This window comes from Triturus cristatus, chromosome 9 (genome assembly GCF_964204655.1).
Source record: "Triturus cristatus chromosome 9, aTriCri1.1, whole genome shotgun sequence".
NCBI classification, from domain to species: domain Eukaryota; kingdom Metazoa; phylum Chordata; class Amphibia; order Caudata; family Salamandridae; genus Triturus; species Triturus cristatus.
Window position 1 is genome coordinate 767,968,232 of NC_140592.1, and position 18,770 is coordinate 767,987,001.

Below are 18,770 nucleotides of genomic sequence, written 5' to 3' on the forward strand. Positions count from 1 at the left end.
GAGTTCATCGTTTCAGGCGTGGGCCAGAGCGGAGGGGACGGCCATCCGCAGGGAGGACACACTGGGGCTGCGGAGGGAGCCCATGGCGGACCGCTGGGAACAGTTGCTTGCCGAGTTCCGGCGCTCGATGGGGGAGGGCGCCACAGGCAGCAGGGATGGGGCCGGGCAGGACGGCAATGGCGCAAGCGGCGGCGTAGTGTAGGCAGCCTCGCTGGCGAACCAGTGCGGCCCCCAATGTCGCAGGTCCACTGGCGAGGTGGTAGGGAGCGATTGGGGACACCTGCGCCTATTAGAGCTTGGAGGGGTGCCCCTGGGGCTGATAGAAAGGGGGGGGGGGTCGGGCGGACTGGGGGGTGGGAGCACACCAAACACGTTCATACACACGCTGCCTTTGTTATGGGTTCTTTCCTTTGTGTTGCATGTCACCTTTTTGATTATATCGACGCCTCAGTTGCACTGGCGAGTCTAGTTTTCCTGAACGGCTCCATGGCTGGTGGGTGGTGGGGCTGGCCCCCTCTAACGAGATGACATCTGAACTCCTAAGGATGAAGAGACTGGGCCTCGGGAGGGCGGTGGTGGGCGCGCTAACAGGCACCTGACTGCTCCCTCCCATCCCCCCGACAGTTGGCATGATTCACCAGTATGTCTAAATTTCTGACTTGATGTCTATGTAATGTGATGCCGTATGATATGCTTATGTACTATGATCTAAAAACTTAATAAAACAGATTTGACAAAAACATTGCGCACAAGCTGTTCAGTGCTTTATGTTCTTCTTATTTATTTATTTTTACAAACGCCATGCGAGTCAAAGTCATTGTTTTATTTGTGCACATATCGCATTCAGGCCTAAATCGGATTCTCATTATTATTGTCAAGGACAGCAAATAGATGTTTGTAGACAAATTGGTTTGATTAGCTCCATTGTTTTGTTGGACTCGACTCCTGAGCATTCATAAAGATCATTTTACTTACTGTATTAATAATATTTACTATGACTATTTATGCAAGGCTGCCCACAAGATAAATATCTTCTTGGTGCTTCAGTAAGAGTTATTGTTCCCAAATTCCTAAGTTAGTTGATGTTGGAAATATGAAATACTGAGTAGGTAATCAAGGAATGAAACCGGTGTCCTTTACATACTCCACTATGATATATTAGTAGATTTCTGGTTTTGAATGTGATTTATTGAATGTGATTGAAGAAAAACATTGATAATGGTTTGTCTATAATGCACTGCCTTGTCCACATTCCAGCTGGGCCGAAATACCATCCCTGAACGCAGTTTGATACCCATCCTGGTCCAATCAGCAACCATCTAAACTCAGAGGCTAGTAGAGTGCTGAGCCCAAACCACTGCAGTCCATAGCCAGTCCAGAGATCGAATCAAACAGAGCCACCACAGCCCAGCGGACTATCCAGCCCAATATGGTTTTACATATAAGCCCAGCGAACAGAAGAGAACATAGACCAGCCCAGCCAGACCCATGCAAGTCCAACACTAAATCAAACCCAAATGCCTTTCCAGCCAAGACCCAGGGATAATGCAGCTCATCCCAGCACTTGACCAATACTGCCCTCAACCCTGGGCTAATCTTAGAGTCTGACCTAGCACCAACTCAGGCCAAATGACTTTAACTGTGCCATAGTTTTAATGTTCATAAATACTGGAAGCAGGTAAAAACAGGTCTAACTTCAAATATTGAGAGCTATAAACATTTCTGCACACGCCTAACTTCAGGTTTATATTGTCACTGCTTGTAGCATCATCCAAATCAGATAGTCAGTAATAAAGAGGCAAACTGCTGGACTCTCTTGAGAATATCTGCATACCGACCCTCATAACTGGGTATTACACGAATTTAGATAGGATTAACTCTGAATGATAGAATGGTTGTCTAGGATCTATTAGGAAACCAGATACTCGTAAAGAATGGTCATCAACCAGATGTCCTGCTGACAAACCATAACAGGTATGTAACCTTATCCATGACCACTGAAGCTTAAACCATTTGTAAACACCGAATTATGAATGTAAGTGTAGAAAGTCTGATAGTGATCATTTCCCACAAATTACTGAAACCGATTTATCCAAGAGTGACTGAATCGCTTTTCTTTGATCCGCTTTCAATGTGGAAAAACAAGCTAAACCTGTGGGAAAAGGTTTGAGACAAAATATTCATTGGCACAAAACCTGCATTAGAACTCGATCCGATACAAAGCAGGCTCTAAAAATATATTAGTTGCTTACAAAATGATGGGATTATGTAGAGAAACAGTGTACATTACCATCAAACTGTTGGCAATTTAGCATTTCCAGTATTTTAGTAACAATTAGAGAGTGACCTGAAAGTAAATTTACTTGGCAAGGTGGTGATTTTAGATTGTTTGTCAATCTCGGCATTTGGTACTGTCTGCAAAAAGCAAAGGCTTACCCATTTGTGGTCAAAGCACTGATGAGTGAGTATACTGCAGTTCCATCTTTTGCACGGATAATCGCTTCTAGATTGTCTTCAAGGACCTTTTTATCATTTTTCACTTCTCGCAGAATCCGTTCTGCATCCTCAAACATCGACTTTGGAGCTTTACTCATTTGCAAGAGGGATGACTGACCAAAATAATGCTGGTCAGGGACCATGGTCCGATGAAGGGTATCTTTGGTCTAAAATGTAAAAGAAAAAGTATCCTCTGTAAAATCTAATAGTGCACAAACACTAAGGTTGTCATTTAAACATATCTTCAGTACATTTTGTTCCAGCTTCAGTATTATTAGGATAGGCCATCTGACCTATGTTATAAATTTCACTCTACATTAAAGAAATTACAAAACTTGCTTTTGCCACCCATCCATATTCTTCAATGCTTACCCACTCCAACCCCTCCTTTACCATCAGCAAGTTTTACTCTTTTCAAATTATCACTGGCAGAGTTTGCTTCTATAATATGTTTTATTTGCAATCAATAGCATCCCACGCGAGTGTCACCTTCCAAACAGTGGTCAAAAACAGTAGTAGAATTTGTAAACAAACTATGAGAAAAGTAGAAATAAAAAGTGGTATACGGTGCTCAATGTTAAAGAACCTAAGACCAGTGGAGGAAAAAAGAGGGAGGTAAAAGCATAAAAATTACAAAGACAAGATTTAATACAAAAACAGATGACCAGATGGGTAAGAAACTAAAAGTGGCACAACAATGTTTACAGTGGGAGACACCACTGCTACACTTTGATCAAGGGCTACAGGAAGGAACTGTTAAGTAGCATGATCACAAGCGACATTGGTGATGCACCAGTGGCCTCAAAAGTGGATCATGAGAAGCTTTTATATAAATAAATGGAGAATTCAAGATTCAAGTTTAGATCCAACTAAAGGCTCTGCCTGAATGGAGAGTTGGTGAGAATAATGAAGAGATAACTTACTGATATGCTAAATGTGGGAGGAAAAGCCTAAACGGGAGACCATCTGTGGTCAAGAAGTTAAAACATTGGTAATTGCATAGTAATATAACATTAATGAGACAGAAGAAATGTATTGGTATTAAGTTGAATTGGAGAATTTGCTATATATTTCAGCACGGTGTGATGCAAAGTTGTATGAGCCTCACAAAACCCAATAAGCACAGATGCTTGGAGAATAATACATCAATATTGGATAGAGAAAGAACAATAGATGTAAAAAGGTAAATGAAAATAAAGTCATAGACGGTAGACCATGCAGAAGATGAAAATGGCAATTAAGCCTTCAAATTTGTGTGGCTCAGTTTGTCAAATAAAACAACAATTGGCAAAGGCGCAGCTATTTGTGATGTGCTGTGGGAGGCCTGCTGGAGAAGGCATTTTGCCCTCGGGGTCTGAGGAAGAATATGGGGAGGCACAGAGAGTTCAATGAGGTAAAATACACTTCAACCAATATGACAAGTATCATGTTGCAATTTAGGAAGATCATCCCTTGGGGAAGGACAGGAGCTGTTGGAGAAGCAACAGATCTCAGACTGCAGATCTAACCCACATCATATAAAGATTTGCGAGGCTCAGAACACGTGCACCTCAGTTTTCCTGGGGAGAATGATATATTGAAGAGAGGTTGATTGGGCGTTTCTGAGATATCATGAACTCAGGACTCAGAAAACAGTGTCAAGTTTAAATTATACAGAACAGAGGCCTCAGACATCTGAGCTCTACAGCATTATCTCCATTTTAAAGACTACACCTGTTTCTTTCGTAACATTGACTCTCCCATTCTTAACTTTGTTGGTAGAGTCAACAGCAATTTAGAATTGGAAGTGAGGGCTGCATCAGGCAGGTGGCACTAGGCAAACAGGTTGTACAAGCCTTGCTGACAAATGTAGTACTAATTAGAAAGAAAGTATTAAGGGTATATTATCATTAACAGTGTGCGGGGTTGCCACATAGCCACCCAGTTTATATCTATGATATCTTCATGCCTATAGAAAACTATTGAGGCTTGCACAGATCTGATTGCATGAAATTTACATCTAATTATTGTACACATGGACGGATATACGTCTCTTTAAAAAATATACAGATGTCCTTGAAAAAACAACACTGATATCATGTGATTGAATATGTAGCCACAATATATTTATATGGTTTATTTTGTTATTATTTATTGAAATATGATAAAATCCTTTGAAGTTAATAAAAATGAGGCTAAATTAATGGATAAAACATAGCTACTACTAACTCATGATAGGAATAGGGTTTGAGGATTAAAACCATTTTTTGTGTACAAATCAGGAGGGAACCCTGCTGATCTGTAATTGCCTGGCATAATCTTTAATCTCCTTGGACCCTGACACCATGAGTAGCCAGCTGACAGGCTTACCGATTAATGGGGTTGGTAACATCCACACAAAAAACAGGAGCAACTTTAATCCTGTTTTTTTTGGCACATGATTTTTGGTCAATTATGAAATAGCACAGGATCAATGAGGGGTGTTGTAGATCCTGGCACGCTATCAAGTTCTTGAGGGTTTTGCCACAAATATTTGTCAGCGCTGCTTCCAGGGTTTTAATAGTTGAACCATTTTCTCAGCTAAATGAATGTTATTACTAATGGGTACTGCATGAGATTGTTAAGTATTTCAAAGTTAAATGTTAATTTCAGATACAATTTTTCATATATTTCATTACAGATTCAAATCTATTTTTCAAATGATCATGTTTATGTTATCCTTATCACACAAGATTCAAAACTTCACTATACATTTTAATTGACTGTTTCATGAGTTAACTAGTCCATAGTTCACTCAAATCTCCTATGCAGTGATAGTGACTATATGTATACATTTGCATTTATATTTTAGTGTAATAAATTTGGTTGATGGTTGATTGCTAGCAGCTACAGTCCCATGCAGGGTGGGTGAACCACAGAAAGTGACTAAATTAACCTGAGCTTAACTCAGGGTAGTTTGGCACAAAAAGCAGAAAGGCTTAACTTAGAGGCAATGTGTAAAGTATTTCTGCAGCACACAAACAGTAATACAGTAAAAACATCAGAAAAATCCCAAACTAATTTAGACTAATACAGTAAATTTTTATAAATTATTTGAAACCAAAACAACAAAAATCTAATCAGTAGAACCGGAATTATTAAATTTTAAAGTTTTTATAACAACTAGCTCCTAAAAGATCAAAATCGCCAACCGAGGACATCTAGTCGCTCGAGACCGGGTCAAAACTGGACAATATGTCGGCCACGATGGACAGCGGTTTGGATACAAGAAGTGGATAAGTCCCGGTCAGCGCTTACCTACAGACTTAGAAGAAATTCTAAAAAAAAGTGTCTGAGAAGGTAAAGTTCTGTGGGCCAGGGCTGCAGGAGGTGTCTGAGGAGGGAGCGTCATCGTTGGATGGCCTTGGTTCAAAGCCACAACAAAGATTTCTATGTTCAGGTTTAGTCCCCGAAATGAAAGTCGAAAAACTCCTGCAGGATGAGGGAGAGGGCTGGAGCTGAAGACAGTTCCACAAGGTCAAATACCCTCTGGCGTAGGACCGCTGAAAAGGATTTGCTGCTGCAGAGAAGAGCATAGCGGGTGAAGCTGCGAAGTCATTCTGACCAGTTATGCACCTTGGAAGGATAGGATAGCAGGATGGTCCCAGTCTCCTCCTGGTTCTCAGGGCAATTTTGGGTCAACATTTTTCGAAGTCCTCAATTTTGGGATTTGGCCATCTGGGACATTTAACATGAGACCCATGGGCCCAAGACAGGTGGGACACTTCTTGGGGGTTCAGGACTGACTCAGGGTGAGTTTAGGTGCGGTTTGAAGATGGTGGGAGTCTTTTGCATCACCGTGGTTCTGAACAGGGGGCCAGCAAACCAGCCCTTGAAGTCACACTGGTAGTCCTGGGAACAAGTGAAGATGCAGGGATCAACAGCAGGTATATCTTTGAGGGATCAAGGCAGGCTCCAGACAGAAAAGCAGTCCTTCCAGGTACAGCAGCAGTCTTGCAGAGTGCACAGAAGGTCCCAGCAGCAGGCATTCCTCTGAGAGTCCTGCCACAGGTCCAATAGTGAGCTGAAGAGTGGGTCTGAAGGTCCTATTTTTAAAGCCTGTTGCCATTTTTTTCTGGAAGGTGGGAGAAGCTTCTAGAAAGGTTCTTTTAAGTGCATGGAATTTCCTGACTCCCCTGCTCTGGCTCCAGATGGCTTCAGTGACAATGCGGTTGCTTAGGCTTTTTGTGTGAAGGCAGAGTACACCCTATTTAGATGCAAGTGGATCTGTACTCTGCTTCGCCACCCCCATCCTGCCATCAGATGGCCCAATAAGGCACACTTAATCCCTCTATTGTGTGACTGTCGAGAGGAATTTACAAAGTCTGTCACCGACACCCAGTCATTTGACCCAAGACAGACTGCAGGCACAAAGGGCTAAGGTCAGAAAAATGCAAACTTTATAAAAGTGGTATTTTCCAAATTGTAATTAAAAATCCTACTTCAACATTAAAGAGGATTTATCATTATAATCCCATAGATACTAAACATGGAAATTACAGCTTATTAAAGGTAATAAAGAAGTCTTAACGTTAAACATTTGGAGGGGCAGGCTTTGCAGTAGTGAAAAACAAATTTTACAACCAGGACATGTAAAACTTTAAAGTACATATCCAACCTTTTAATTACACAGCACCCTGCCCGGTGGGCTAACTAGGACTTACAAGATAAGTTTAAGACTTGACAAGGGTGTTGTAATCGACATGGCAGCTTAAAATTGCAATCAAGCTGCAGTGGCAGGCCTGGGACATGTTTTAAGGTGCTACTTAAGTGGGTGGCACTATAAGGGTTACAGGCACAATGGTAGCATTTAACTTACCAGCCCTATGGTATACCACGATACAAGGTACTCATAAGTAGGGGGGCACTAGGTGGCGCACAAGCAAGATGACCGCACTGGTGTGAGGCTCCTGCAGTTCGGCACTAAAACCTGCTTATTAATCCTGCCCAGATAAACCTAATGAAATGATAACTGGCACCATAAGGTGACAGTTGCCTGCTGCGATTCTGCTGTGAATTTGGAGCGTGTGGAGCGCTCCGTGTTGATGCTGTGTCCGCGTCCTGCTGACACCGCTGAAATTGTCTGCCTGGCCTGGAGCCACTGATCGGCGAGTGAGACTACACAAGGTCTGAGGCGCCCAGGTGGTGACTTGGCCACACCGGAGGAAAATTGAGAAAGCGGCGAGCGACAAATAGAGGTGAGACTGCGCCGCGCGGCCCCCACTGCTAGCTGTCAAGCGCATAATTAAATCTCCTGGCAACAAGCAAAGGCTTACCGGTAATCGATCGGCCACTCTAATATAATATAGGCACCATCAGCAGCAATAAAGGCGGACCCTAACGCCGTCGCGGCACTGCAAGCGGCAATGACATTATTCTGCTTCTTGTAGGCCTGCACTGCCACAAAATAGCTCTTGCATCAGCAGTCCCAGCATCTCTCCGGCAAGTAGCTGCTGCATTCCGGCTGCAAACTCCCACGACATGAATTGGGAAGGGTGGCGAACAGAAGAGATCCATACTTGACAGCACTGGGCATGACTGGCTAGCACTAAGACAGGGGAGACATCAGACGCTGCTGTGGGCCTTCGCTGCTGGGGCCGGCCGAGGGTCAAAGTAACTATACAACGGTGAGGGGGTAGAGACGAGCGCTATAAGCTTGCTGAGAACTGTCAACGACGTCACACTATCATACCAGCCATGGGGAAGCCGAACACAAGGCAGCCCGACTGAACTTTGAAACCAAGAAAAGTACTCGGCTGCACCAGGAGGAACACTGCGCATCTGCAGGCGAACCTGCAGAAGTCTCCCCCACTGAACTAAATGAGGATATGAAAGGTATCCTTCTGGAGGTCAGACAAGGACTATCCGCCATAGCAGAGAAAATGGATGCAATGACAACCCGGATGGATGCCATAGTCCACAGACTGAATGGTCACGAAGAGCACATCATAGACATGGAGCGCCTTATCTCCGATGCGGAAGACACTACTTCCCAACTTCAAACAAATGTGGCGCAAAAGGATAAGCTCCTGAAACTGTTAGCAACAAAAAACAAGGATTTGGAGGCGAGAAGCAGATGCAATACCATTCGCGTTCTTGGCATCCTGGAAAGCACCAACACCGGGAAAATGGAAGACTATATCGTGAGACTGTTGCTGGCAACCATTGGCGCAGAATCATTCTCATCCCAATTCATAGTCGAACGAGCGCACCGATCATTGGGGCCTTGCCCACCACCTGGAAGCATGCCACGTCCCATCATCGCTCGGCTCTTGAATTATAGAGACCGGGATGTGGCACTTAGGATGGCCCGAAAAACAATTGAACTTTGAAGGCACCACGTTTACCATATACCCTGATTTCACGGCCACGGTGCAGGAGGAGCGGCGCAAGTTCATACCCGCCAAACAAAAACTGCGACAGGCCCAAATTGATTATGCGCTTCTATATCCAGCATGCCTCAGAGTCACTCATCAAGGGAAGCAGACCTTCTTCACCAAGCCGCAACAAGTGGACGAATTCTTGAAACGCCTCAAGCGCATCAACATACCTTCCGCCTCGCCGGGCAGGTCATCGAGATCCACATCACCAACTACAGAGAAAGATCTGCACTGAACAGATGGCGACTACTTATTGCAAGGCCTGGAGAGCCACCCGGGTGCACCGCCCTGAGAACATTGTTCAACGCACTCTCTCGCGCATTCGACACCAGGTGTCGCAGACCAGCTAAGTGACATACTGGGTTTAAATAACATTGGCACCGAGCACCCTCTGAGATCGCCAGCACCACCTATTTGTACCTCTAAGGGCGAGGATTCACCGTGCATACACCTAGGGGTTCCCCCCCCCCCCCCAAGGGGCGCTCCCCCATTGACCTTTGCTGCATAGTATACGCAGCCTATCATTGATGTTTTGGGAGTTCAGGAGGGGGGAGGGGAATGTAGTTCTGGCATGATTGGGATGCTTCAGTGGGGGGGGTGGGGGAGGGTAGGGGTTTGTTTTTTCAAGTATCTAATATAGCCACGACACAACATGTTAGACAGAAATGTGGTTACACTCTTATTATCGCGTGTGTTTTGAGGCCACGGGACCATCTGCCACGTATCACCTGGGCCTATGGCTGACTCGACAACTCTCGAGAAATTGCGGATCCTTACGTGGAATGTTATGGGGTTAGGGGACCCACGAAAACGCCGCCAGATACTTGCATATTTAACCGGCATCAGATCCACATAGCCATGTTACAAGAAACCCATCTCAAACCTCAACACAACAACAATTTGCGTCGAAATTGGCTGACCGCAAGATACTCTCATCCTACTCATCATATGCCAGAGGGACGGCAATAATTATCAAAAAGCGAACACCCTTTGCACTGGCAGGTACCTCTTGGGATCAACACGGGCGATATTGTCTTGCATGGGGTCGGTTGGGAACAGACTCAGTTACATTAGCATGCTGCTATGGCCCCAATGTTGACGCCCCTGATTTCTTCACTACACTCTGGGGTAAGATAGTGGATATAGGTTCTACCCACATAATTTGGAGGGGGGGGGGGGGTTTAATGTAGCGCTTCTTCCTACAGATCACGCAAAGTCCTACGGAATATATCCGCCAACAACTTACCTCACACCTGGCGACATATGCATCCCCATAAAATGGAGGGCACACACTTTACTGCACAGGCTGCGTCATGTGCGCGATTGGATTATTGTCTACTTTCACGTGGACTAGGTCCTGCCATAACCAACATCACACATTTAGCAAGAACATACTCCGATCGCTCTCCGGTACAGCTCACATTAGTTTCTCCAGGATATGGCACGCCCCGCTGTAACTGGAGACTGCAGCCATTAGCATTACTTGATACTGTCTTTCATAGCGACTTGGGGGACGAAATCCAAGACTTCTTTCTAAGAAATAGGGGCTCAGTGAATGGTGTGGAGACTATTTGGGAAGCATTCAAAGTTACAATTCGGGGATTTTGTATTTCGAAAAGCTTGGGGGTGCTCCGGGATATACAGAACACGCTGTGGAAATTAGAGAGTGAGCTCAAAGCACTAGAGACACGACTCTCTGCGGGACCAGACAACAACGCCCAATGAGAGTTTCCTGAGAAACTCTCAGATTACACAGATACTGCAAATCGGGAGGCGAGATTCAGAGGCACGTTTTGGGTGGCCCGACCTTTTGGGGAGGGCGAGCGTCCAGGGAAAGCATTGGCAGAAACTATATGGAAGCCACGCTTTTCTAACTATGTTTTGGAATTGGCTGGGCCTGGTGAGGTACTTTATCGCGACACCACTGACATACTCAATGCAATCACTAAACATTACTCCTCAGTATACACCTCCACCAGGAGTGATTCCCTTGACCTTGACGAATTCCTGGGGGATGTGGCGCTGGGATGGCTAGGAGACTCACATAGAGAATTTCTGTGCACCCCTTTTGAACTAATGAACACACAATCCGGCAAAGTCCCCGGCATGGATGGAATACCTATCAAATTTTATAAAACATACATAGACCAACTGGCCCCAATTCTCAAAGAGGTATATGAAGATTCCTTGGAATATGGCCAACTCCCCCCATCCATGAGAGAGGCGCTCATCACTTCCCTTCTCAAACACGGAAAATCTCCCATCCACTGTGACTCTTACAGGCTCTGTCCCTCATTAACTGCGACACTAAAATTATTGTCAAGATCATAGCAAATCGGCTCAGCCTGTTAATGGAAAAGTTGGTTCTCCCCAATCAGTCAGGTTTCGTACCTGGGAAAGCAACTACACATAACGTACAGACCCTCTTCGTAATCCTACATAATGTCGGCCCTGAGTTGCCATTAGCTGCATTTTTTTGGATGCCACCAGTTTGATTCAATTGAATGGGATTACGTGTTTGGGGTGATGCAACAAATGAGCTTTCCTCCTCTATTCCTTTCATGGATAAGGCGACTATATCACCTACCGACAGCCAAAGTCCTCATAAATTGTCACTTATCTCATGCTTTTCATGTCACTAGAGGCACTAGGCAGGGGTGCCCACGGTCCCCCTTGCTTTTCGCCCTAGCAGTTGAACCACAAGCGGCTAAATTGAGACAACATCATCAAGACAAGGTGCTTCGTTGCAATTTGCGTCAGATCCTCATATCTCTGTATGCGGATGACATTACACTATATATCAGAGATCCGCAACAAAACTTAAACCCGATTTTACGGGAATTCATAGTCTTTGGGAAATTGTCCGGAGCACGCATCAACTGGGGGAAATCCTGTATTTTCCCCCTTACTCCAGCGATCACTCGATTTCCTCTGGATTTTCCACTGGAATGGTGCGACACCGACCTGCGTTACTTAGGGATACACATCTCTAGGGATAGTGGGGAACTGATGCACCTTAATTATGGCACCACGCTCGACTGAATTTCTGGATGTGTCACTCATTGGATTTCATTGCAACTTTCTCTGGCAGGGCAGGCTTCCCTGATCAAGATGGTAATACTTCCACAGCTAATATATCTTTTTATTAATATCCCATACCATCCGGGAGGATATTTTTTAAAAACACTCCGGACCGAAATGGTTCCTCTGGTGTGGGGGGGGCAAGCAGCCGCGATTGCAATGGAATATACTCACCAGACCATATTCACAAGGAGGGTTCGATATCCCGAACTTCGAGCTGTACTATACAAGCGCGCAGGCTCATTATGCCTATTACTGGGTCTATCCTCCCGGTATATGCCGCAAGTCGCGGCAGAGCACTGGTTAGCTGATCCCATACCGCTCCAAGGAGTGCTATGCGCCGCTACCAGCTCAAGAGTCAATGCACCAACCACGATTACAAGCACAATAAATGCCTGGAATCGCATTTGCACTCTGCTGCAATGCCCCATGCTACATTTGCCCTCTCTACCTCTATCGTATCATCCCACTATGCCACTTCTTCAGGAGACAGCAATCCGTAAACTTCTCGAATGGACCAAAATCGCCACTTGGGGAGATCTCTACCACAATGGGATGTTTCGAACGTTCGAACAGATATTTTATGGGCTCCATCCCTCTCCCCTGGATATCTTCCTCTATGTACGACTTCGCCAGGGCATGCGCTCCATTACTCCGGAGTTCCCCCAGGAGCCCCTCGTTCTCACTCCCTTACACTTGATGTTGCGAGCTACTTCTCCAGGGCATCTAGTTTTCACAATATATCACACCACACATACTCAACAGGAGGAGCCTCCCTGTCCATTGCGTGCGCATTCGGACTCAGAACTTGGTTATGAGCTGTCAGATGACCATTGGACGTACTGCTGCTCACAGACTGAAAAAATATCTGCCGGCAGCAGACTACGTACCACACATTTTAAATTCCTTCACCGCCTGTATTACACGTCAGTTAAAAATATACAAATACAAGTAGAAAGATTCGGATCGGCGTGGAACCCCGGGAGCTGACTTTCTCCATTTGGCATGGGACTGTCCGGGGGTGCATGAATATTGGGGACAAGACTTTGATGCCATAGATCAGATGACAACGCTCCATATTGAGCACTCTCCACTGATAGCCTTGTTAGGTTATACTAAACTTATCCCTAAACCATACAGCAGATATCGTGCTATTTTACTATTGATGGCTAAACGCCGCGTTGCCTGCCGCTGGGGCAGGGGAAGAGCGCCCAAGTTCAAGGACTGACTCAATGACTTAATTTACTGCCAGGAGCAACTATTCAACTATGCAGAATTACTACCCCGCACCTCACGGCCTAGGGACATATGGGGACCTCTCACAAGTTATCTTCTCGTGCACCCGCGAGATAATCCGGCAGACACTCCGACGTCAAACATACAATAGGGGCGGTCCAAAGGACGGTGCATGGGGGGTGCTTACGGGATGGATACTGCAAGTCCTCCTTACTTCCTTCCCCTGCATTACACCCATCACACGACAACGCTTCGCCTCACACTTCCACCCTGGAATACAGCTGCCATGCATTGATGTACTGTATGTCTCCTCGTGCTATGACTATTGAAAGTCCAGATGTATGTTGCTTCCGCTATAGGAAACGTCTATTGTGATATTGTTAGGGGGGAGGGATAAAGCATACCAAGAGTGTGACGGACTAAGTGGCCAATTCTCTATACCATACCACGCTCAGGGAAGATAGAAATGTGACTCACATGCATACATACTGTGTCTGTTATTACATGCTTTTCTTACTACTGTATTGTTCGCAGTCTGAAGTAACAGCGACCGAGAAGGAGGGGGACACCGCTAGCGCACACCGGCTCCAGGAGGGGCCATAGCGCTACACTGCATGCTGCACGCTGCACCAACCTGCCAGGCTCAACCACGCAGCGCCGCTGGGTTCCTGACGCTGTGACTGGACTACAGCTCCCAGCTTGCTCTGCTTCATCACCGCTTCCTCTTCCTGTGGGAAAGCGCCAGGAGGCGCACAAAAGGGAACAGCTCCCACAGAGGAGCGGGGGACACCGCTAGCGCACACCGGCTCCAGGAGGGGCCATAGCGCTACACTGCATGCTGCACGCTGCACCAACCTGCCAGGCTCAACCACGCAGCGCCGCTGGGTTCCTGACGCTGTGACTGGACTACAGCTCCCAGCTTTCTCTGCTTCATCACCGCTTCCTCTTCCTGTGGGAAAGCGCCAGGAGGCGCACAAAAGGGAACAGCTTCCTCCGCGTCGCGGACGCGCGCGGACGGTGCCGGGCGGAGCCCGGGCAGAGGGCGGGCCGTCTAGGGACGACGAGGGACGGGACGGGCCACCCCCCTTACGCCCAGGATCCAGGACTCAGGCTTAAAATGGGTAAGAGAAAGCTACTCTCCCCCACTGTGGGTGGTACACCCAAGGATAAAGCCCCCAGGAAATCTAATAGCATTCTCTCTTTTTTGACCTTGGAGGTGGGGAAGTTGACTACTGAAATTGCAAGAACTGAACGCAAACTGGGGCTAGAACCATCGCTGAACAGCAAGGAGAGTACAAGCCATCCACAATCTGGTATTACACCTGTACCCCTTGAACCAAAAACTGTTATTGTCCCGCCTAAGGTGTCTGCGTTACCTCTCCACCCTACTACTGCTGGCTCTAATGGGGCTATCCCCAAACCTTCTAGCTCAGCCCATGCGTGCAAAACATCAAGCACAAAGCAGGCAAAAAGACAGTATAAAAAAAGGAATACGCAGAATTACAAGGGAGGAAAGGGCACAGTGGGTTCACTTGAAAAGGCTATCAGAGACATGGTGGAAAAAGTCATCACTGACAAGATAGAGCCCACACTTACAAAAATAGCCTCAGACATCATAGACGTCCTACATCAGTGCGTCGATGGCATCCTAAGGAAATGTGAACGCCTGAATGTATGCCATAAAACAGCCGACCCAGCCACTTTCGTTTTTAAAGGTAATACACCGGCGGACCTAGGTACCAATTGTCCTCAACCAAACTTTGGTACTAAAAGACTAAGGGAAGATTTCCCAGTTGCCAGGAGGGCTGCACCCAACTTGCCCTCTGGACCAGCAACTACCACGAAAGATATCCCTTGTATAACAGGAGTAACAAATAAGCCTGCTGCTCCTGCTACTATAGGCCAACATAACCTACCTAGTCCACCCAAACCTGTTCGTCAACCTTTTATTAACTTACCTCCCGAGGCTGCCCCTTTTGTAGCCATTTTGGTAAATGTTCCCCCACTCAAGTCAGGTGAACATGAACATCCGCCCCAATTGCTAGCCAGGGATAAGTCTTGGGCAAATTCGACCTGCACAGGAGACAATGAAGTTTCCAATGCCATTATCTCTGTTCGGCGGGTGGGCTGGATCGGGCGAACTAATAAAACAACTGAGGGAGACTGCTTGATAATCAACTTCAATAATCCGGGAGAGGCCCGTAGATTACTCTGGGATGCTTCACCCCTAGAGGGCTTAATTGCTGGGCCCCGTGCCGTACCCCTGGGCTTTTTCTATCCCAAACCCAGACTTCACCCTTTTTCGAACGTGGGTTACGACCAAGGCAAGGGATTCGATAGGACACCTAGCTTGCCCTCCCATCTCGACAACACTCAACCAGAACCAGACTATAGCTGGTCCACGATTAATAGGTTGAGTAATCATAAGGCGGTCACATACATTCCAACGTCCCTTAATAGCACTTTAACCCTGCATAATAGATTCACGCCCTTGACTCAGGCGGATGAACAAAATTGACGCCCAGTCACCAATATCCCTATGCCCAGACAACCTACAGGGAACTGTCCCCCTCTAGGAGTTCCCAGCAGAAGGCCTAAACTCATAAGCTGGAACATAGCCGGCCTTCGCTCAAAAAGGGAGGATAGTGTTTGGCTGAACCTTCTGAACCAACATGACATCATAGCCCTACAAGAAACCTGGGACTGCAATAGCGATTTCTGGGTTCCTGGGTTTACATCTTACTTTGTCCCAGCTACTGGATCATCCAGTGGAAGGAACAAAGGGGGCCTTATGATCTTGATTACTGTTTAATTGGCGGGAACGGCTAAACAAATAACCACTAACTCCCCCAACTTCTTGTGTCTAGAGATCAGCTTAGCCAATGGTCACAAATATATTCTTATAAATTTTTATAACTCTGTAGCAGACGGACACTCTACTGAGCATCTCTGTTCTCTACAGTCTTTTCTGATTAATTTTAAAGAACGCCAAACCACTTTGTTGCACATTATAATTATGGGGGATTTCAACACACATCTTTGCAGGCTTTCCTGCCACATTGAAGACACTGACTGCCCTACCTCAGGCGATTACCAACACTTTGAACACAACCCTAAAGGACGGGCACTAGAAAACCTCCTTGCGAACGTGGACCTCTACGAACCGGGGTTCAACGCCTATAGTGAAAGGGTTATGACATACAGTGCTAGAAACTCCGATTCCATCATTGATTACATCTTTGTTTCCCCTGGATTATTAAGTCGGGTCGTCTTTTACAACGCAGTTGTGGCCGCGTTCAGTGACCATAACCCAGTCATCCTTGAGCTTGCCAGTTCTGCGGGCCTACTCAAGGAGGGAACAATCAAAATGCCCGAGCTGGCTGTGCGGCCCATGGACCAAGGTAGAAGGCTGAAGTGGTCCAAAGTAGTTCCAACTGAGTTCTTCAAGACTCTAAGCAGCAAAGCCCGCAATGAATTAGACTTCTGCCAAGACAACTCCAAACAGGGGGAGGACGTAATCACCGCCTTTGATACTTTGTGTGCTTTAATTTCTGACGAACTCACAGTTAAATCCAGGAAAAATACTCGACCGACTAAGGGCTGGTTTAACAAAGCCTGCTCGAAAGCACACACTTGCCTCCTGAATGAACTAAAAAAATCACCTAGGGACAGAGGGGAAGTTGCCAGACTAAGACAAGAATACTATAATATCATTCATGAACGTAAAGAAGTTCTTAAAAAGGATGCCTGGGCCTCACTAATGGAAAAGGCCACCTTAAGAGACAGTTCCAGCTTCTGGGCCATTATAAACAATCCCCTGTTCTCTGGAGAAGCTAATGATACCCTAGAGGCCAACATCAGTGAGGAGGACTGGTTAGCTCATTTTAAAATCATCTATGGGAGTGACCAAATATGTGAAACACCTACTATCCTCTATTCTAACTCCCCTAAGCCAGCACTCTCCTTTAATATGGAAGAAGTTGAAAAAGCCATAACCAACACAGTAGGGAAGAAAGCGCCAGGTCCAGATGGCGTCCCAGCCGATATGTTCAAGGCAAATGTCTCTTTCTGGGCTAACATTTTGACCAACGTCTTCAATACTGCCATGAAATAAAGCTTGCCTGTCTCCTGGTCACATGCCACCATCATTCCAATCTTCAAGAAAGGCCAGAGGGGAGACCCGAGGTGCTACCGCCCCATCTCACTAATCGACTCGTCTTTCAAAATCTTGGGGAAAGTGATACTGGCAAGGATCGACGAGTGGGCTGCCAGCAATAACATCTTATCAAATGCCCAATACGGGTTTCGTAAGGGGAGAGGGACGGAGGACCAGTGCCTCAACTTACATCTGATCCTAGGCAAATATACAGAGGCATCCAGCGGATCAATCTACCTGGGGTTCATGGACTTGTCCACAGCCTTTGACCTAGTGAATAGGTCCAGGCTGTGGGACATCCTCCTGGAACTGGGGATGGACCCTACCTTGGTTCATTTTCTGGCTGAGGCTCATCGGGACCTAGAAGCGTCCATTAGGATGACGCCGGAAGGAGTTTGTACAGCTGGATTCAAGTCTACCAGAGGGGTGCGACAAGGGTGTATTCTCGCCCCAATGCTATTTACACTCTATATTAACCACCTCGAATCCACACTGGAGCTGGCAACACTCGACGTCCCGCGTTTTGGCGGACTGTCCACCCCGGTCCTCCTTTACGCGGACGACGCGGTGCTCGTGGCACGTACTCCTCTTGGGCTACAAAGACTATTGACATCCTTCGATGCCTTTATGACCTCCCTTGATTTAAAAATCAACACAGACAAGTCCCATGTTATGGCTGTAGGCGGCAGAAAAAATAAGGATTTGAAGACCTTCTACTGTGCTAATACTTCTATCTCTAATGTGAGAACTTTCACCTACCTGGCGGTAGTATACGACGATAAGGGCACATGGGCACCTCAAATATCCGTCAAAACTAACGCCATGAAAAGAACAGCAGCCGCCATTGTCGGCTTTTCAAAACGTCTGGGTGGAAAGCCAACGGAAGCAATGCTGGCACTCTACAGAGCGAAATCAATCTCAGTAGTAAGGTACGGGGCTTCCATCTGGGGTTATTCCAACAATATAGAACCAATACAGATGGAAGAAAACAGATTTCTACGTATGCTTCTAGGATTACCTCAATCCACAGCCACCTTTTCTGTCCATATGGAACTAGGCCAGGGGTACATTAGTGACACCATCAAACAATCCCCTATCTTGATGTGGTTAAAAACATGGCTGAACCCCAATTTAACTCTGAACCACACAATTATGAGAGACTGCCTACTTCTGGACAACATGAAAAATATCCCGTGGCTAGCATATATTAAAAAAACACTAACTTCCCTGGGCCGCCCAGATCTCTTCCATAAACCAGACTGCATTGTTAAGAATGACCTGGAATGGTTCAAAGTGACTTTTTCCCAAGTGAGAGAAATGGAGCGGGAGAGCTGTGAGCTTGAGAAACCCACTGTGAGGGAGCATTATATTTCCAAAACTACACCGGCCATTGAACCTTATTT

The 18,770-nt window shown here is 46.2% G+C and overlaps 1 protein-coding gene across 6 annotated transcripts in view; it reads right to left on the reverse strand.

Moving 5' to 3' along the window:
• Positions 1–18,770, reverse strand: part of KIAA0586 (KIAA0586 ortholog) — a 622,715-nt gene that overhangs the window by 445,251 nt on the left and 158,694 nt on the right. For all 6 annotated transcript variants that reach the window (XR_014968769.1, XM_085626122.1, XM_085626120.1 and 3 more), the window contains exon 11: positions 2,437–2,663. Coding sequence is in view for 5 of the 6 variants with exons in the window: in XM_085626122.1 (XP_085482248.1) it covers positions 2,437–2,663 (227 nt within the window). In the remaining variant the exon portion in view is untranslated. The remainder of the gene's footprint in view (positions 1–2,436; positions 2,664–18,770) is intronic.